Source organism: Peromyscus californicus, unplaced genomic scaffold (genome assembly GCF_007827085.1).
Source record: "Peromyscus californicus insignis strain IS unplaced genomic scaffold, ASM782708v3 Scaffold_22__1_contigs__length_63687245, whole genome shotgun sequence".
NCBI classification, from domain to species: Eukaryota; Metazoa; Chordata; class Mammalia; order Rodentia; family Cricetidae; genus Peromyscus; species Peromyscus californicus.
In genome coordinates this window covers 32,722,631-32,742,085 of record NW_026294525.1, presented here as the reverse complement: position 1 = coordinate 32,742,085, position 19,455 = coordinate 32,722,631, and the positions used below count along the sequence as shown (strand labels likewise).

General features: G+C 43.7%; 1 protein-coding gene across 5 annotated transcripts in view; it reads left to right on the top strand.

Moving 5' to 3' along the window:
- Nucleotides 1-19,455, top strand: part of Akap7 (A-kinase anchoring protein 7) — a 148,115-nt gene that overhangs the window by 58,361 nt on the left and 70,299 nt on the right. For all 5 annotated transcript variants that reach the window (XR_008221247.1, XR_008221246.1, XM_052751197.1 and 2 more), the window contains exon 6: nucleotides 2,500-2,612. Coding sequence is in view for 3 of the 5 variants with exons in the window: in XM_052751197.1 (XP_052607157.1) it covers nucleotides 2,500-2,612 (113 nt within the window). In the remaining 2 variants the exon portion in view is untranslated. The remainder of the gene's footprint in view (nucleotides 1-2,499; nucleotides 2,613-19,455) is intronic.

Below are 19,455 nucleotides of genomic sequence, written 5' to 3'. Positions count from 1 at the left end.
CATCTTGCTGGCCCAACATCTTTCATTTTTCAGGAGTTCAGTGTCAGGATTGTGGGGTGAAACATAAGCAAAGTAGAAGTTGGGCCAGCTCAACCCCACTTCCTTCTCCACTACAAAGAAAAGGAAGGCTGTCATGAGCACGGATTCAATGTGGGAGATGTGCATGTGTGTGTGCATGCCAGTGCATGTAGCCGTGTGCCCACATGAAGAGTCCAGAGGGAGATGGTGGGTGATTTACCCCATCACTCTCTACCTTATTCTCTTGAAACAAGAACTCTCACTGAACCTGGAGCTCACTATTTTAAGGCTCGTCTGGCTGCCTAGCTTTCCTGGGTGACCCTCTAGCCTCTGCCCGCCTCCCCCCAGCAGAGGGTGGAAGCCTTGCTGGGCTTCTGTGGGGTAGGAGATCTGAACTTGGGTCTTCATCCTTGAGCAGCAAGTGCTCTTACCTGCTAAACCATCTCCTTTGCACTGCTTTTTGTGGTTCAACTTTATCCTTTGAATTTACTTAATTGTATCGACTCTCCCTCAAGCCACTTTTGGATAAAGATGCATCGAAAGGGTGTTTATTAACAGTCCATGAGTATGAGTTTTTCACATATAGGGTAGGGAATTCCAGCTTCTTGTTTGCATGTTCTAGCTTGTAGCTTGTGTACTGACAACAATATTAAACTGCCAAGAGGTCAGGGAAGGTCTAATTCATTCTTTTTGTTAGCTTCGTCTTTCCAGTATGGCTGTATGGTAATTTATCAACCACACCTTTATTGGTGGAGATTATATCCAGTCTGCGCTAATTCAAGATACTTTTTCAGTGTTTTCTATGTAGAATTTTATGTACCGGTATTTTTTTTTTCCTTTGTGTTCCTAAAGTGGAGTCGCTAGTTCAGGATGCTATGTAGTTCATGTCTTCATAGTTACTGGCCAGGTCCATGTTTGGTACCCCCCTCTGCCCTCCGCATCCCCCTCTCTCAGTAGTTCACCCCTTCCCTCTGACAGTCCTCCTTCTGCTTTCAAGACACATACATTTCATTGCCGTCTTGTTCACCCCCCCCCCCATAGTCCCCTTTCTGCTTTCATGTCTTATAAGCCCCTCCTTGAGAACTGCCCATTTGGCTAATGGAAGAGGAAGCGTTTCTGACTCATGTAAACACTGATGCTGCTACCTCCGGTCCTTAGGAATGCGTGCTTCCCAGTCCCAGGCATTTCCCTTCTATAAATGTCCACTAGACTGAGTATTCTGGGGAATGCTTTGCAGATCCCCAGAGTCTGGCCTTGGTGTGGATCTCATGCCTAAGTGCTCTGCTCTCTGAACTCCAGCTGTCTTGTTCTCTCCCTGCGGCTCTCTCTGCTCACCCTGGAAAGTTGCTGGGCTCCATCTGGGCTTCTCCTCCTGTACACCCAAGATTTTAAACCGGAGCAATCAAAAGGCTTAGTCCACGGTGTTTGTTCCTTATCTTAGGATGGATTTGCGTGTGTGTGTGTGTGTGTGTGTGTGTGTGTGTCTACCTGAGTATGTGGCTGTACACAGGTGAGGCTGTACACAGGATGTCCGGTGTCTTTCTCTGTTGTTCTCCATTTTATTGCCTTGCAGCTGGGTCTGTCCACTGAAGCGTATTTCAGCTAGAGTAGCTGGCTGGCAAGTTTTCAGGAACCGTGTTTTTCTGCCCACACTGCAGGGGTGAGGTGTGTGTGTGTGTGTGTGTGTGTGTGTGTGTGTGTGTGTGTGTGTGTTTTCCAGGCATGTGCATCCCAGCTTATTACATGGGTGATAGGGAACTGAACTCAGGTCTCCATGCTTGCAGAACAAGTCATTTTACCCACTGGACCAAGACCTGTTTCTTATTTTGTTAGGGAGGGAAGATTCTTTGCTTCATCTTGCTCAGAAATTTTAGCTATGAAAGGTGACAGCAGACCAGTCAGTCCTTTCCTAGACCAGAAGGAAATCACCGAGATGGTCAGTGAGAGGCAGTGTCATCCTGGAAAACATGGGCTTTATTTCTGTGAGGTGCTCCCTTGTCACATCCGTGTTTTGTGGATTATGTTGCATGTTTGTGATTATTGGAAGGTTCGTTGCCATAGCACTTATTGTCACACTCATTGTATTTCGTTCTCTCTGTCTCTAAGAAACACCAAATAGCTATCTTCTCTTTTCATGTGTTTTTAGTTGAAAATATTTTTTACATGCAATATATTCTGACCATGGTTTCTCCTCCTCTGTCTCCTCCCCACTTCCAGACCCCTCCAACTCCATGCTTTCTTTCTCCCTCTCTTTAGGAAACAAACAGAAATAAAACAAACAAAAATGAAAACCAAGAAAAAAAGCAAAAGAAAACACATACACATGTAGACACACGCACACAGAACCCAGAGGAACACAAACTTGGAAACCGTAATAAGATCTTCTTTGTACTACAATAGCCATCTCTTGAATCAGCTGGTCAATAACTAGAGATAACTATGTGTTACAGTAGCATTCTGTGTTCTTTTTATTTTCTTCAGAGACGGCAAAAAGAACATTTCAAGACAAAGGCATCCTGGCAGGAGAAAGCAGAAGTTTTAAGCCTCACTTGACCTTTATGAAACTGTCAAAGGCACCAATGCTCTGGAAGAAGGTGAGTGCACTTTGTACCATTGGACTTTTTTCTCCCAGGACACACCAGGCTTCAGCATGGCTGGGACTGTGACGTTTTATATTTTTGGGCACCCTAACCTTCTTGTTCCTGGGACTCCAGGTCAATCAGTTCTAATTCAAGGGTGCTAAACACTGTGCAGTGTTCCTAGGAGGCTGTTATAGCCCTGCGTGATTTGCCCCACGACTGTGGGGTGCACACTGATGTCCCGATGGCCGTTGCTGCTTTTGCGATTCCTCCCAGGAGGAGCCTCTAGATGGCGCCAGAGTTCAGTTGTGCTGCTTTCTTGCTTAGAGCTTCTGCCTCCTTCAGCTCTCAGGGCTTCCCCTCTGCTCCTGCTAAGACTCATTGTAGCTCTGTCGATGAAGGTCATGCTTATTAGTATATATAACCCCAACCCCCCAGGTTTAGCATGTTCTCAGTGTCCTTTTTTGTTTTTTAAAACATGGGTTTGGCTGAGCTTTCTACAAACTACTATTAAAGATGTCCTCAAAAAGATATCTTGCATATTTTTGATAGTTAAAAATTCGTCAATATCTACATAGGCATGGTTACAAAATGAGTTAGGTAAAGTGATTGTTGTGGTGATAGTTTTTGAAGCCTTGAATAACAGCCCGCAGAGCCTGTAGACGGACCGTTTGCTTCTCCACTCTAATTATCTTTCTTGTTTTTGCCTCCAATGGACTGCCTTCTTCCAAGTGGCTTCCCACTTAATCCCAGAGTGACAAATCAGTGGTCAAGGTAATCCCCCTGTTTCAACATGTTGCTTGTCTTTACAGTATTAACTTGAAGTGGGAGCACCCAGTGACGTTTTCCAAAGGGATTCTTAAATGTTCCAGAATCGCGATTTCAACCTCTCAGACTGTTCTTATGTGATTTCTTGGCACTTAGTTGCACAGAACTGACTTCCTCCCCTAGAGGAAAGGGCCATGAGACTCAGAAGGTTTAAATGCCTTCAGGGGGCTCACATCCTTGAGTTTCAAAGTCCCAACTCTGCGTCTAAGAACCTGTCTTATTCTCGGTCTCCTGTTCTTCTCTCCCACTGGCCAACTTCAGTTCACCCAAATTCATTTCTATATATGAGGAGCATCTGTTACAAATCAAATATTTATTTGGTATCTATTGCATGCCAGGCACTCGCTGCTTAGGTCTAGATTGGTAATCAAAATGGAAAGTTCCTGCTCAGATGGTGTGTAGACTTGAAATCAAAAGGCATTCTGTATAGATTACAAGACAATCTATAGACACAAATTACAGTAGCCTCTGTCTTCTCCATGGAAGAGGCATAACAAGGCCCCCAGGAAATGCCAGAAACCACAGATAATACCAATCACTATATGTTGTTTTCCCCATATGTGTGTTCACTCACTTAAAGAAAAGGTAAGTGTACTATGGCTTGCATAGCAAATGCCAGCATTACTGTGCACTTTGGGGCCATTATTATGTAAAAGTAAGACTTACTTAAATGTGAGCACTGTGATGCTGAGACAGTAGGTCTGATAGCTGAGAAGGTTACTGAGTGGCTAACAGGAGGGCCCTGTATACCGTGTGGCTATGCTGGCAAAGGATGATTCCCATCCTGGGTGAGGCCGGGTAGCACAGGATCTCTCGCTGCTCAGAAGGGTGCACAATTTAAGACTTGTGCATTATGTATCTCTGGAATATTGGTCCACTGAGCTCTAGCGCCAGCCCTCACCTTCCTTTTTATTTTGGGGTAGGGACTAACTAAGTTGTCGAGGCTGGTCTCGAATTCATGGCCCTTTAACCTCCCAGGCATTAGAATTACAGATCTATACCACTAGGGAAGCTATTTGTCAAATTTTCTATTTAATACATTTAAACTGTGGTTGACCATAGAGAACTGAAAATTCAGATAAAAGGTGAGGCCTCTGATGGCCTGTTTGGTGTCCATCTATACTTCCCATCTACTCCAGGCCCACTTGCATGTTACTTTCCTCTGGAAACTCCTTCCTACACAGCGATGAAATGACATGTCAGCAGCTTCCGAGATTTCCTGTCGTCCAATCAAGTTGAACCTAAAATGAACTATCCTTGGCTTTAGTCACCAGCTTGTAGTGTTAGTTAGGCAGGTGAGAAACTGAAAGATGAAGAAGCACTTATGTAAGGGACGCAGATCTCTTCAAGTACTTGATTTTTTTAACTTTAAAAGTTATTGTAATTGTAAAGTAATTGTGTAATTTAGACATGTGTATTCCTACATGAAGGAAAGTAATGAAACTTTGTTCATTTTTGAGGCAGGCCTTCACTATGTAGCCCATGCTGGCCTCATACTTCTTCTTGTCTTCTTGCCTGAGTCCCCTGAGCTTCAGGCCTGAGATATGTAACCACACCTAGTTCTGTTTATGGTAACATAGACCCCTCTCCCTTGGTGAGTTGGTTGGTTTTTGTTTCTCGGGGAGGTTGCCATCATCCTAGAGAGGTAAGTTTTTGAAGTAGAATTCCCAGGTCTGGTGATCTCAGAACCACCTAGATTGCCTTGTAGAACAGTGGAGTCCGTCTCTACGGCCAATCGCCGCATGGGAGAGCAACATTTGTTAGGTCAGTTCTTGGTGTAAGGACAGCAAAGGTTATTAATAGTGGCCTGTAGACTTGGAATAGCCCTTTAAGTTGTCAACCATGTAGCCAGCACTGAAAAACAGTTTAAAAAGTTTGTTCTTGAGACTGGAGAGCTAGCTCAGCCGTTAAGAGCATTTGTTGCTCTTGCAGAGGACTCTGGTTCAGTTCCTAGTCCACATGATGGCTCACAACCACCTGTAACCCCAGTCCCAGGAGATCGGATGTTCTCTTCTGACCTCCATGGACACGAGGCACACACATGGTGCACATACATACATGCAGACCAAACACACATACACATAAAATGAAATGCAGAAATAAAAACATTTAAATGTGTATTCTTTAACCAAGATGCCTTTGTTGCTGTTATTATCATAAATAATCTTAAAATAGGACTAATGTTACAATAATCTTAAAAAGGAAGTTCTTTGTGCACGAAGATGTTTATGGAAACATTACTAATACTATAAACATTTCTACCTCAAAAAATAAAAAAGGAAAGAAAGAAATAAAGTCTACAATAAAAGAATGTTTTACTCAGTTATGGTAAAGCATATCAATGATTTAAGCATATGTTAAAGTATGTAACTATAAGGACTTTATAATAGTATAAGAAAGCAAATGAGATTTAGAATGTGTGCCATAATTAGAGATCTGTATCATAGATGGGGAGGCTTGCACAACACTTAGTGTGTCTTTTAATGCATTTCAGAGGTAAAGAGTGAGCTTCCAATGTTCTTTTAGCCAGTGATTTTTCTGATGGGCTTGTGAACAGAGCTGACCTTAACATCCCTAGGATGCAGTGAACTTTCCTTGGCACATCAAGGATTCTTACTCCACTGGGTAGGGTTTGGCTGGGTTCCAATGAAAGATAGCTTTGGTGAGCTGAGTTAAGAAAAAAGTGGTGATGAGCATGTCAGGGGCCCATGGCAAGTCAGGGGGGAGGGGAAGCCGCTGGCTTCAGAGGCTCCGAAGCTTTCCCTTCCTGAGAGGATGCTCATTTAATGTCTAGGAGAAACTTAACAAGGCATTATTTCAAATCGTTTTATCGTACTTATTTATTTGTGTGTATGTATTCATGTAAGTACCTGGTTGTCGTGCTGCACACACATGTGGGTGTCGGAGGACAACTTAGAGGAGTCCATCCTCTCCTTCTCCCACGTGGGTTCCAGGTATCAAACTCGGGTCATCGAACTTGGCAGCAAGTGGCCTTGAGCCGTCTCACCAGCCCCTAGCTTTCATATTTTGGCTTGACATGCTAGAAGGACATCTGGAAATAATTTTGGGTGTGATATTGGAACACTCCCAAGGTACTGGTGGTGCTATTTTTGGGACTGATGATTATTGGTTTTTTTTTTTTTTAAAGAGGTTTGCTAGGCAGAGAAGAGCTGTAGATTAGCAGAGGCAAACTTCTGGGACCGCAGGATGAATAGGTAGTCCACCTACTGCTCCCTGGAGGAGATGCAGCCATAGAGGTCAGCTTTTCTCCTTTCATCATCATCCTTTAGTGACCCGCAAAGCTATTATTCATGCTAAACTAAAAGAAAAAGTTGGAGCTGTAATAATGTGTTTAGGAAGGTACACTGTCTCATTGACATCGTGGGCAGAGCCTGGTGCTGGCTGTGAGTGCTCCAGGAGGGCTCCTCGAGAGTGCTCAGTGTGGGGGATAGCAGGCCCTAGGGCTCTGGGGTCCTGTCCTCTGGAAGGACGCCTGTTTGTAGGCAGCAGTACACACTAAAAGTAACCAAGGCCCAGTGGGATAGCTGGGAGTTCTGTGTATTAGGTTTGGAAGTTTGGAAATACAAAAACTCTCCCTTGACTCTTCTGGTGTGGAGATTCCCCTGCACCAACAGAGCTGAGTGAGGTGAAGGAGAGATCTGGGAAGTTGAAGGCTTTTCTTGGAAATTGCATACTTTCTAATGAGAGGAGAAATTTATTCAGTGCACATGTGAGTTTTACATTATCTTCATTTCACGGTATTGTACTAGGTATATTGATACTATTAAAATGAGCTACTCTGATGATCACTGTGCTGTGTAATTTAAAAAAAAAAAAACAACAAATAAATTTGGCCTCAGAAAATCTGAGTAAATTACTCAGTGAAACAGTAAATGCAGGGAGGGTGTTTGAGTTTTCCCCAAGGTGTTTGACATTCTTAGTGTATAGTTAGCACACCTCCATGCTTTTCATAGTGAATCCTGTTAGATTTGTTTTTCCCCATAGAATGATCTCCTGTTTCTGTGATTGAACCTGAAAAACCTGCAGGGATAGCAGTGTGTGCTGACACTTGGTGGCAGCAGAAGACCAGTTTCCATCACGCAGGGCCTCAGGGCACCTCTGGATTCTTCGAGAAATAAATATAATCTCCTACAACATGGATCCGTTGTTTTTAAATGCAAATTCTTTTCTGAGCTTCCAAGTCCCCGGATTTATGATTTTTCAAATTTATTAATATAGCATTTACTAACACAGGTTTGGCTTATTTAACTGGTACTAAAGCAGGCATCTACCAAATGTTTGGCTAAAAACCACAGAGTTCTCTTTAGCCCCACACTCTATCTAAAGCAGAAGGCCTGAAATCTATACCTGCCTTGTGAGTATGCCTGTCTCCCTTGCTTTGACTAAGGGCACAGAGGGAAATTACTTCCCTTAAAATTTTCTCTTGAGTCACCATGGATTCCAAGACTGCAGAGCCTTCATGCCTGAGGTCAAAGTCACTTATCCACGATGGCCAGGCCCTCACCCTCAAGCAGCAAAAGTAAGTATCTCAGGACAACTGCCTGTTCCCTCAGGCAGTAAGAACCACTTTGTAGGACTTGAGCTGGGACAGTGATTGGGAAGTCCACACTTTGACCAAGATTGCTTAATTATGCATACCTCTCACCTCCTTGCCCCAATTCTTCATTTATTTAAAACTAAAGCTCAGGACTGGAGAGATGGCTCAGAGGTTAAGAGCACTGGCTGCTCTTTTAGAGGTCTTGGGTTCAATTCCCAGTACCCACATGGTGGCTCACAACCATCTGTAATGAGATCTGGTATCCTCTTCTGGCCTGCAGGGATACATGCAGACAGAACACAGTATACATAATAAATAAATAAATTTTTAAAACTAAAGCTCATGTCAGCACTCCAAGAAAGACATTGGGATTCCTGGATGCCTTTGATCCTCTTCCTCATGTGACCATATTGAAGAAGGCTCTCAGGTCTTCAGTCTTACTTGTCATTTAATTAGCAGCCAAGAGGGGCTGTGCCCTACAAACTCCAGTTACAGCACCTTCTGGTAGCAGCTTTCCACAGAATCAGAGGGTGTCTGACATTAGAATAAGAAATGAGAGAAACAGCCTTCTTGTGGTTGCTCAGAGTTGCTGCGTACACAGTAAGAGGTGAGGCCTGTGGGGGTGATGATGAGGAGGCGAGCAGCGAAGAAGACGTAGGACAGCCATAGTGACCGGGTCAGTGGGACGCAGAAGAGGGTAGACGAATGAAAATGAAAATGCTGTTTGGAAGCTGCCAGGATGGAGAGGGTCCAGTCCCTGGAGTCCTTGGTGATTCACGATACCGAACCAAGATTGTAATAAGAATGTTTTACACCACACTGGCTGCAGCAGACACTTCCCCTACAGGCTTCCCTCCCTGGAACCCACTGATACTGTCTCCCTTCTCCTTCCGCCGTTACTGCCTCCTGTACGCATCTCTCTATCTTTGCAGAATTACATTTCTGTATCTTTGTATTATCAGTCTAGCTAACTGCACATTTTCTCAGGATTTTGATAGTTTGCCTGGTGTGATTTGATTGCCATTGTACATGTGTGAGAGAGAGAGAAAGTGTGTGTGTGTGTGTGTGTGTGTGTGTGTGTGTGTGTGTGTGTGTGTGCAGTATATGTTTGTGACAGGGTTGTACAGCCAGCTTGTCCTCTCACAGAGCTGAGGATGATCTTGAACTTCTGAGCATTTTGCTTCTGGCTCTGAGTGTTGGGACTCTAGGCCTATGCCACCCAATTACGGTGTCAGATTAGAATCTAGGACCTCGTGTATACTAGGAAAGCACTCTACCAACCAAGCTTCAGCCCCCCCCCCCAGCCCCCCAATGGTGGCTGTCTATAACCATTTATAAATAAGACACCAAAGCTACTACTCTTTGAGGGGAAATCTCTGTAAGAAATTTGAAGGAACCGTGAATTATCTTGTTTTATCCCTGTCATATAGCCCAGAAAAATCACATAGTCTCTTCTGTGTTTAGTCATAGGGGCAAACATGGGTAAATGACTCTTTGCTCCTGTTCTGAAATATCTACTTGGTAAGCGTTTTGGCAAATAGTCTGATTTCATTTTATGGAGAGAGTTTTTGTTGTTGTTGTTTTGCTTTGAACCTCCAGTTGGCTTTCTTATATGTATAGAAGGAGAGAGACAGGAGAAACATCTTCAAGTTCTTCTAGGAAGGTGATGGTGGTTTAGAAACTTCCTGACAACACACACGCAATGGGGACCATGGGGAAGAGCACATACAACATCCTTTTGTGGTTTTGACACAGGATCTCATTGATATTCCTGGCTGGCTGGGAACTCACTGTGCAGACCAGGCCAGCTTCAAACTTGCAAGGAACCTCCTGTCTCTGCCTCCCCAGTGCTGGAGTTACAGGTGTGTGCTACCATGGCCACTGTAAACACTGCATCCTTAGTGAAACTAAGAGATGGAGAATTATTATAGATACCAAATTATGTGCAAGTCTGATCAGAAGTAACGAGGACTAGTGGGACCTGCGTGAGAAGTCTCCTTTGGGTAGGGAAGCAAGAGGTAGAAGATGGGGGGTCACTATGAATTCTCACTGCAGGGGGAGAAGGCATGAAGAGTGTGGCAGGAGCCAAGAAGGAGATGCTGCCTAGAGGCATCACCTTCAGAAAGGGAGGAAGCCCCTGCAGCTACAGTTGGGGGCTCATGGATGAGGGTAGATTTTCTGATATGGGGGACAGGATGCACAAGCTGTCACAGATCTGTAGCACAGGAGAAAGAAGTTCTCCATCAGAAAACCTAGGTACAGCCCAACCACAGCTCTACCCAATTCCTGAAAGACCAGACATAAGCTGTCTTACAACTGTCCATGACAAGATGGAATAGCCTACTCCTGAGATTCTAGGATCAGATTAACTCTGTTAAGCAAAGTTTACTGCAAGCATCCATTCCAGCACAAACTCCTCGAGACTGTGAATCCTTGAAGCCAATGCTAATGGCTTAATTATGTAATGTTCTTAGTTATTTTTGAGCCGTTTTTACATCATTGAGTACATTAAAAACAAATCTTTTTTTGGGGTGGGGGTGGGGGCAGTTTCGAGACAGGGTTTCTCTGTGTAACAGCCCTGACTGTCCTAGATCTCACTCTGTAGACCAAGCTGGCCTTGAACTCACAGAGATCTGACTGCCTCTGCCTCCCGAGTGCTGGGATTAAAGGCATGCACAACCACCTGGCCTAGAAACAAATCTTGATGACCTTTTAACTCTAAACATTATATGACATTAGACTTCACTGAGAGTCGTAATTTCTTCTGAAATGCTCCCGTGCCATTCATCAGCGTCACAGACGGCACCGAGGGTACTGCTGTGTTCTCTTGCTTCAGTTGTGTTTCTGATGCAGTCTTAGACAATGGGCTCTGGTGTTGTCTGTTTCCATATGGATGTCTAATGATTGGAAATGGTATCTGAGAAGGTAAACCTACCAGAATGCAAACTTCGTACCCCTCTGTTGCTGCGAGACGCAGAAAAATGAATTCAGCTGGTACTGACAAGGCTAGAACCTGGCATAGCCAGCGTCTCTGCCAGAGGAAAGCCAAAACTCAAGCAGTTTTGGTGATACTGGCTTTTGAATGTATTTGCCGTTTCCTGCAGTGAATTTCTTGTGTGCTGTTGTAGCTTTCCCATTTGATTGTTTTCCCAAGAACGTCTAACAGTGTAACTGATCGTTTATTGAGCACACTTTCCCCTATAAATTTGGGGCATATGGATGACATCGCTTTGACTGTGTGTGAAAACAGTCACGCAAACAAAGACCCTTTTCCCACAATCAGGCCTTTGTTCCTTTTACTCCAGCATAGACTTAGAGTCTGCTTTTCTGTAATTATCTTCACTAGCCGACATCTGGCCAGTGCCATCTCCAGACAAAAGTATTTCATCTGAGACACTTTTCAAACATCCAAGGACAGACTGCAGATAGATGGGCACTAGTGTACCCTGAGCTCACTTCGCCGACAGATAAGAGAAGCTACCCTCACTAACCTTAAATCCATAACTCCTTTTACTTTCACCTTGGTTTGTTAATTAGCTTATTATCTACACACAGATCCCCCTTTTCCCTTCTTAGATTTCCCTAATTGATTCAAGGTCTCTTTCCCTCTCAGTTGACCCTTTCCCTTTAAGAGTTCACTGAGGCTTCTACAAGTCACCCCCTTCTTGAGTCACAAAGAAAGCCTGACAGTCACTGCCTGGTGTAAACTCTTCTCCACTTTTATGACCCTGAAATAATTCAAGCCTTGTGACTTTGCTTTAGCCAGAGAATTGCTGATGATATGTGTATAAGAACTGGAAACTTCAGAGACTCGAGGTAGAACTAAGGCAGAACCAAGAGAGAACAGCAGGAAAAGATAGAGACTCAGACAGGAGAGGAGCTAAGTGTGAGTGCAGAAAAGAAGCTGTGTAGGTAGAATTGACTTAGAAGAATAAAGTGAATGGCCTAAAAGAGCTCAGTGTGCGTAGGTTCATTCGATATCCCTCTGATTAGATCCCAGCCGCTTTTGGACTCTGGGAAGAAATCTCCATGGGGCAGGTCCCTGGGGGGAATTTGATACTCTGTACTTTGAACATCTTTAAGAGTCCTGAAACTGTTGAGGATTTGCTATGCCAGGATCAGCCAGAAGAACTTGTGTCTTTCTACAGTGTCATAAATCATTAAATAACAGTAAATTCCCAGGCTTTGCAGGTATCATTGGTTGCAGTTTTGTCACAGGATCTTGATTTCCCTTGTCAGCCTGCTGTTGGAAAATGGGTTTTAATCCAATCTTAATTACCGATATTAATACTTAAGTCACACATTTCAAATTATAGCTGTGTATTGTTGTGGAATAATCTTTTTGTACACTGGGAAGATTTGTCACTGTGATTGGTCTAATAAAAAGTCAAACAGCCAATAGCTAGGCAGGATTTTCAGGGCAGAGAGGACACTGAGAAGAAGAAGGGCAGAGATGCAGAGTTGCCAGCCAGAGATGGAGAAAGCAGAAAAGCAACATGGGCAGTACAGAGTAAAGGTAATAAAGCCAAGAGGCAGAAAGTACATTAATAGAAATGGGGTAATTTAAATTGTAAGAGGTAGTTAGTAAAAAGCCTAAGCTACCGGCCAAGCTTTCATAATTAATAACAGGCCTCTGTATCATGATTTGGGAGCTGGCAGGAGGGACAGAAAATCCCCACCAACAGTGTATCTAAATGTATGTATGTAGGTTAAGTAGTAGATCCAAAAGAGTTAAAGAGGACATATCAGCAGAGTCCCAGGAGAGGCCTGACAGGGCAGAAGCAGGGAGCTGATACAGAGGCAGAGGGTCACCTTAGTGATTAGGTTGACGAACCCAACTGGATTGTTGTTGGAAACTCAGCCAGGGTGTAGAGTCATGCTTGAGCTGGGTGTCAGGGTCAAGTTGAACTGCAAAGGTGAGATGTAGGACTGGGAAGGCTGCAGAGGTGAAGGGCAGGACTGGTCTGGGTGGGAGAATGGGGGGATGAGCAACAGTGTCACAGTGGGGTTGGGCTGAGTTGTAGCCAGAGGACAGTTAGACGTTCTTTGCCAGTCAGTCCCTTGACACACCCTCAGGTGGCCACATTTTATCTCTTCCTTAGATCTTTTCCTGGGGTCTAGGTGAGGGTCTGATGTTTCATAAATTCCTGGCCTGTTTTTCTGAGATGGTTTTAATGTGCTCATATGGTCTCAATCTACTGAGCTATAGATGATGACTTTTTACTTTTTGGACTCTGTTGTCAGTGAGTGCCTCCTGGGTGGTACTGGAGAGGCGTTGGTGTCTCTAAAATGCTGCTTGTAAAATGGAGTTACCCTGGGCACGATGCAGCGTGAAAACCAGTGTTTCACACAATGTGGAATAACTTAAAGCAGGGCATAGCCTGATCACCATGGAAATGTGGGGAATGGTTAGGTGGAAAGCTAACTTATTCTAAGGAAAGTTTCTAAGAATTGAGTAATTAATGCCAGGATTATGAGTGACTCCTTGTTTGGTCCTGATTGGCTTAGAGAGAAATGACACAATTAACCTAATATTAAACCTTCAGAGTGGACTGGAGATTCAAAGCAAGTGTTTCCTTTAGTATTTTTCTGAAAAATTTCCCTCAGGATGTCTTCCAGGTTTCAAGAATTATGTGATAGAGCAGATGTCAACAATGGTATGTTAAATAAAGTTAATCTGACTCTTAGGAGCTCGGCATTCAGCCATCATTGAATGTCACATGTTTAGAACAAGTTCGTTAGCACATGTCATGGGTTAAGGAGACTCTGTTCCACATCATCTTTCCTAGCACCTTGGCTGAACTTCCTTTAGCTGGGACTTCGTTGTCTTCTGCAGAAAGAAGAGAGTGGAACCACATGCCAATTCTCAAAACTTCTAAGTGCAAATATCATTCCTTGTCATGTTTCATTGTCCCAAGGAAATCTTCTGATCTTTTGTGAGTTCAGAGAGATGGATGGCTCGCCTTGCAGGGAATATTTTGAGCAATTGTATAGTCATTTTTTCCCTCAAATGTGTTTGACCATCAAGTCCTGTTTTCACTGATCATTTTATAGCTCTAGTGTTTGGTAGAATATAGTTTAAGAATTTAAGAAGTATGCATGGATATGTGTGCATGTATTTTAGTTACTTTTCTATTAACCAAGGCAACTTATAAAGTGTTTAATTTTTTTATGGTTTAATTTGGCATACTGTTCCAAAGAGTTAGAGCCCATGACTGTCACAGGGCAAACATGGCAGCGGGCATGCAAGCACGGTGAAGCATGGTGCTGAGGTAGTAGCTGAGAGCTTCCATCTTGATCTACAAGCACCAGGCAGAGAGAAGAGGTAACTGGGGATGGTGCCAGCTTTTGAAACCTCAACACTCCCCTCCCTCCAGTGACATACCTCTTCTAATAAGGCCACGCCTCCTACTCTTTCCCAAATAGTTACACTAACTCGGGACCAAGCATTTAAATATATGAGCCCAATGGGGCCATTCTCACTCTCTAGCTTGTGTGCATGTATGTTTGTGCAGATGGGGAACATGCACATTTGTTTACATGCATATGGAGGTCAGAGTACAGGCTTGAGTGTTATCCTTAGAAATGTCGTCCATCTCCTTTGAGGCAGAGTCTCTCTTTGGTCTGGAACTTACCAATTAGGCTAGACTAACTGGCCACTGAGCCCTGGGAGAGCCTAACCCAACTGGGGAAAAAAAAAACATTCAAGAGCAGAAGTAATGTAACTGTGGATGGAAGTTGGTATAGATCTGAATTTTAGGAGAAATTAGTTGCCATGAATTCTGGAGTCCAGCATAGCTTCCATGGAGACCTGAAGGGAGGAGACTTCAAGCCATAAAGAGTGGGTTCACCACAGCAAAGGGCATGGACAGCATGAGGGAAGAAATCAGGGTCAAAAAGTATTGTTTTTCCAGATTTTGCTGTGATCCAGCGACCCTTTGCCAGTGCTTAGGTTTAAATTTTCCCCAATAGTCTGAGCTTGAACCCAGAATAGGCTGAGCTTTTCTGGAAGTCTCTGAACTCACACGTCATAGAATAGCAGAGGGCCTTACCTTATGCCCATAGTGATAAATGCCAGAGAAACTTGCTAGCCTGGCCCTGCAAGAGAAAGTAAAGGCAGTGAGCAGGGTCCGTACGTGCTGGGTAATGAGCTGGTCCAGCTTTCTCTGGCTTCAAGTTTGCACTGGCATCTCCAGTGCATGTTCACTAACAGCATCCCTCACAGCATCCCCCTGAGGCCAGGTTGTTGATCGTGTCCATGATGTTTTTGGTCAAAGGCCTAAATGTGCTTTGAAATTCCTGTGCCTGGAGCTCCCGTGCCTTCCCTGGCTTCCCTCTGGAGTCATCTTTCCAGCCATGTGTTACCAGTCTATTGCACGCAGGATTCTCTGCGTATTGCTAGTGCTGCGTTGCAGGGATGCTCTATCTCTGTCATGTGTGTTACAGAATGGAGGAATGTGCCAAACCCAAGCACCCCAGGAGTGCTGCCACTCATGGTGTAAAATTATTTTTAGATTTATTTATTACGTATACAGTATTCTGTCTGCATATTTGCATGCCTACCAGAAGAGGGCACCAGATCTCATTACAGATGGTTGTGAGCCACTATGTGGTTGCTGGGAATTGAACTCAGGACCTCTGGAAGAACAGTCAATGTGCTTCACCTCTGAGCCATCTTTCTAGCCCCTTATGATATAAATTTAAGGCAGGTCACCTGCTCACTCAGGGTGGAAAGAGTGATGGTAGGTTAGGCTTAACTGAGATTAAAAACACGGCGTTTCTGAACATTTAATTTAATTTTTAAAATGGAGTTTTAGAACTTATATTAAAAAGGTACAATAACAAAGTATTCGAGCTAATTAGAATTGCCTATGTTTGCTTTAACTTTATTAAATATAAATGTTCTGTCTCGAATTTTTCCGTGTGTGACAGGAAACTTTTTTTTTTTTAATAAAAAGCCATTTTCAAGGATTTTGGAATGTGCATCATCTGGCAGTTAATTTCATTTTCCTAATCCAGGGTAGAAGACAAAAGGGAATGTTATAATCTTGTAGGGAACTGGCATGTCTCCACAGTGGGTTAATGATAGGTGGGGACAAAAGAGTGTCTGTGGCCAGAAAACTAATAGAAGTCACATGTTAGCAAAGCAGCTGAAGTTATTTGCCTGGTCGTCAGTTTATCACCGGAGTGATTGGGCAGGCTCATCGGCCAACCAGCTGCTGTTAATTGTAATTATCCACACAATGAAAGAAATGCTGTGTTTTTTCTTGAGAGCCCCCTCCCGATATGAGCAGACATGAAGGTTGAAACACTGAAGAAGAATTAGTTTACATTGGAATTATATTCCCACTCCTAAGTATATGAGCCAATTTATTGTCACGGTTCATTGGAACCTTGTTCTTATGAAAAAGAATACTTTTAAAACAGAACAGTAGGTCCTGGGGAGATGGCTCCGTGAGTAATGCGCTTGTGCACACATGAGAACCTGAGTTGGGTCCAGCACCCATGTTAGAAAGCCTGGCTTGGCACCGCTGTAACCCGGCACTAGATAACCACTCTTAGCTACAGGAGTCCTAGCTTTGTTCTTCAAACCAACCTGACGACGGCATCTTTAACTGCTGGTGAAGTCTATGGCGCCGTCTTGAAGGCTTTACCATGACTTCACACTGTCCTCAGGCTGATGGCCAGAGCATAAATGAATGGTCCTCTCTCTTCCCAGCTGACTTTGATTGTGATAATTGGTTGCATAACTTCATTTAGAGCAGTTTTTCTCTTGACTGTGGTAACAGTTGAGGCTCCAGCTCCTGTCCAAGAGGTTGTTCTCTTGACGCCCCCTAGTGTCTCACACTTTGAGCTTTCAGTCCTCCCTGTTTAAAACCCCTCGGTCCTCTTGAGTTACATACACCTCACACCTCTGGGTTCCTAACTTCCTCTGACAGTCAGGAAACGGTAAACTAAATTAAGTCAGGACTGGGAAGTGGTCACCCGGAAGAATCGGAATGGATGGGGAAATCCTTGATACCTTCACCACATACAAGCTTCCTGGCAGGTGCCTGCCATGTCCAAAGTGAGGCTAAGGCGGACATAGGCAGGGTAGGCCAAGCGTGGCTAGCCTCGTTTTCTGTGGGGCCATGCTCATACACTCACATGATGTCACATACTGGGTATAGACAGTTTATGTAATTTCTTCAACTCTAACATCCTATGATATGAATTCCTCCCACTTAAGTTTTTCTTTTCCTACTAAGTACATTTTATAGTACCCTGTAGGAGTACTATAAAAATGGAACGAGTCTTCAGTTTTACAATCTTTAAAAGAAAAGTGAGTGTGGAAATTATTGATGGGTCCTCATAACTTTTTTTTTTTTTTACTGCGCTTTTTAAAAAGCAATATGTAGTCTGATTTCTAAAGATACACACTGACACCGAGTACCCGTAGAACACATATGTAATCTGGGTAATTATATCTGGAGTAGAGAAGGGGACAGTTAACAATTAAATGTTTAAATTTAGAATGTGGACAAAAGGAAGGCTACAAAGGCACGCTGAAAATAAACTTATCTTCCCTAGCAGTCTGTGTCATGTTAAAAGGAAAGTCTCTGGAGACATTCCTTGTTTGACCTAGAGAGAAACACTCATTTTTAAGTTGACTTTCACCCAACTCCTAGGTCATATGTTTCATGGCTGTTCCGTACTTAACGCCTGTTTTCTCCATTTTATATAATATGATATGGAATATTTTCAGCCAAATAGAGTAAGAAAGCCCCAATGCATCAAGTGCTTTTGTTCCTGGCTCTTAGGACAGGCAGTGTACACCTGCATGCCACTGGTTCTGTCCTCCAGGTCTTGGAGAGCTGGGCTGTTGGGGCCCTTCCTCCGTGAGACCGGGATGGAAGCGCACAGAGAGAGTTCTGCACAGTTAGCACAGGATGTGTTAGCTGAGGTAACATGTTCTTTTGAGAGGGATGTTGATGAAGGGAGTGATGGAGGAGGAGAGGAAGGGGAAGAATGGTGATGGGTGTGAGTCTGGGAAACTGAGGAAGGGGAGAGGAGAGAGAGAGCACTGAGCACACCGGAACAGGATGTGTTGCGAAATATTTCTGGTCTTTCTTGTTTAGTTACACGGTATTGAGGGTGATGTCTGTAGATGCATTTAAATTCTTTGTCAATGTGCACTACTGTCTGTGATACAGGCTTCTGCCTGTAGGGAATCTAGTTTGGATGGCTGGTTCCGTGCTCTGAACTTCTGACCTATCAATGCAAGATGCATTTTGTCACCGTGTAGCTGTGTTGCAATATGTAGGCCATTGTCACAGTACCAGGTAAACATGATGTGTTTTTTTTTTTTTTTTTTTTTTTTTTACATGGCCTATTTCTAAATAGTCTTCTGTAGATCACTCACCTGTTTAGGTCCTGGACATTTTTAAAAATTAACCAGTTAATTAATGTTGGAAATGTTGGAAAGCACTGACTAGCAGGGAATGCTATTGCGGTGGAAGAGGGAAACATTAGATTGGATTTTAAGTTTCCAGATCATGCTGAGAACTTTTGGCATAGGGATATTATCTTTAGAAATGAATAGTTAAGTTGCTCCATTCAGGAGAACATATATCAAAGAACAAAGCCTTAGGAAGATAGATAGGAGGCAGGGAAGAGGCTGTGGTGTTTCCATTCAAGTGACCACAGGGCAACTCCGACCCAAGAACACAGCTGGGGGTTGATCCTGGAGAGTGGAGATTCCATCTATTCTATGGCAGTCACTCTTGGATGCCTACGTTATAGGACCTCTGCTTTGTTTCTTAGTTTACAAAGCCGTGTGAAACCATAATCATCAGTTGTCTGGCCCAATAGCGTCTGGGCTGTCTTGGTAGATGTAAGAAGCTTTCTGAAGGGGAAATTGAGGTTGGCTATGTGGATGAAGCATGAGCATATGAGAACAGAATGTGTAGTAGATGTGGGTTCATCAATGTTTCATCACAGATTGTATCGTGCCTACCATGGTGAGAATTTGTGCCCCAGTGACCTGTTAACCCTGCGATTAACACAGCCAGGTCTAAAAGAGCCTCATTCATTATAAATGTGAGCTAGAGCCAAGCACCTTTCTTCTGCTCGATGCCAACAGTTCCTGGAAAGAAATGCTGGGACCAGGAACCATGGTGCTTTTCTCCTGGGGATTTTGTAGTGGCTTGTCCCATTAGAATTTGTTTGTATAACTTTCCCTCAGTGACTATTTTCCTTGCTACTTGATGCTGCCAAGGAGCCCTGGGTTCCTCTCAGGGTGTTAGGACAGTGAGAGGGAGGTGTCTAGAGTGGATGGAAACCCTGTACCTCTAGCAGCTGTTTCTGCTGTTACTAACTGAATGTGGAATATTGTATAGAATATAGGTGAGGAGGGTCTGTGTTTCTTTCCTGAAAGAGTCAAGGTCTAACAAGCAGGAGAGGGGGAAGCAAGTTAATAAATGGAGGGATCGT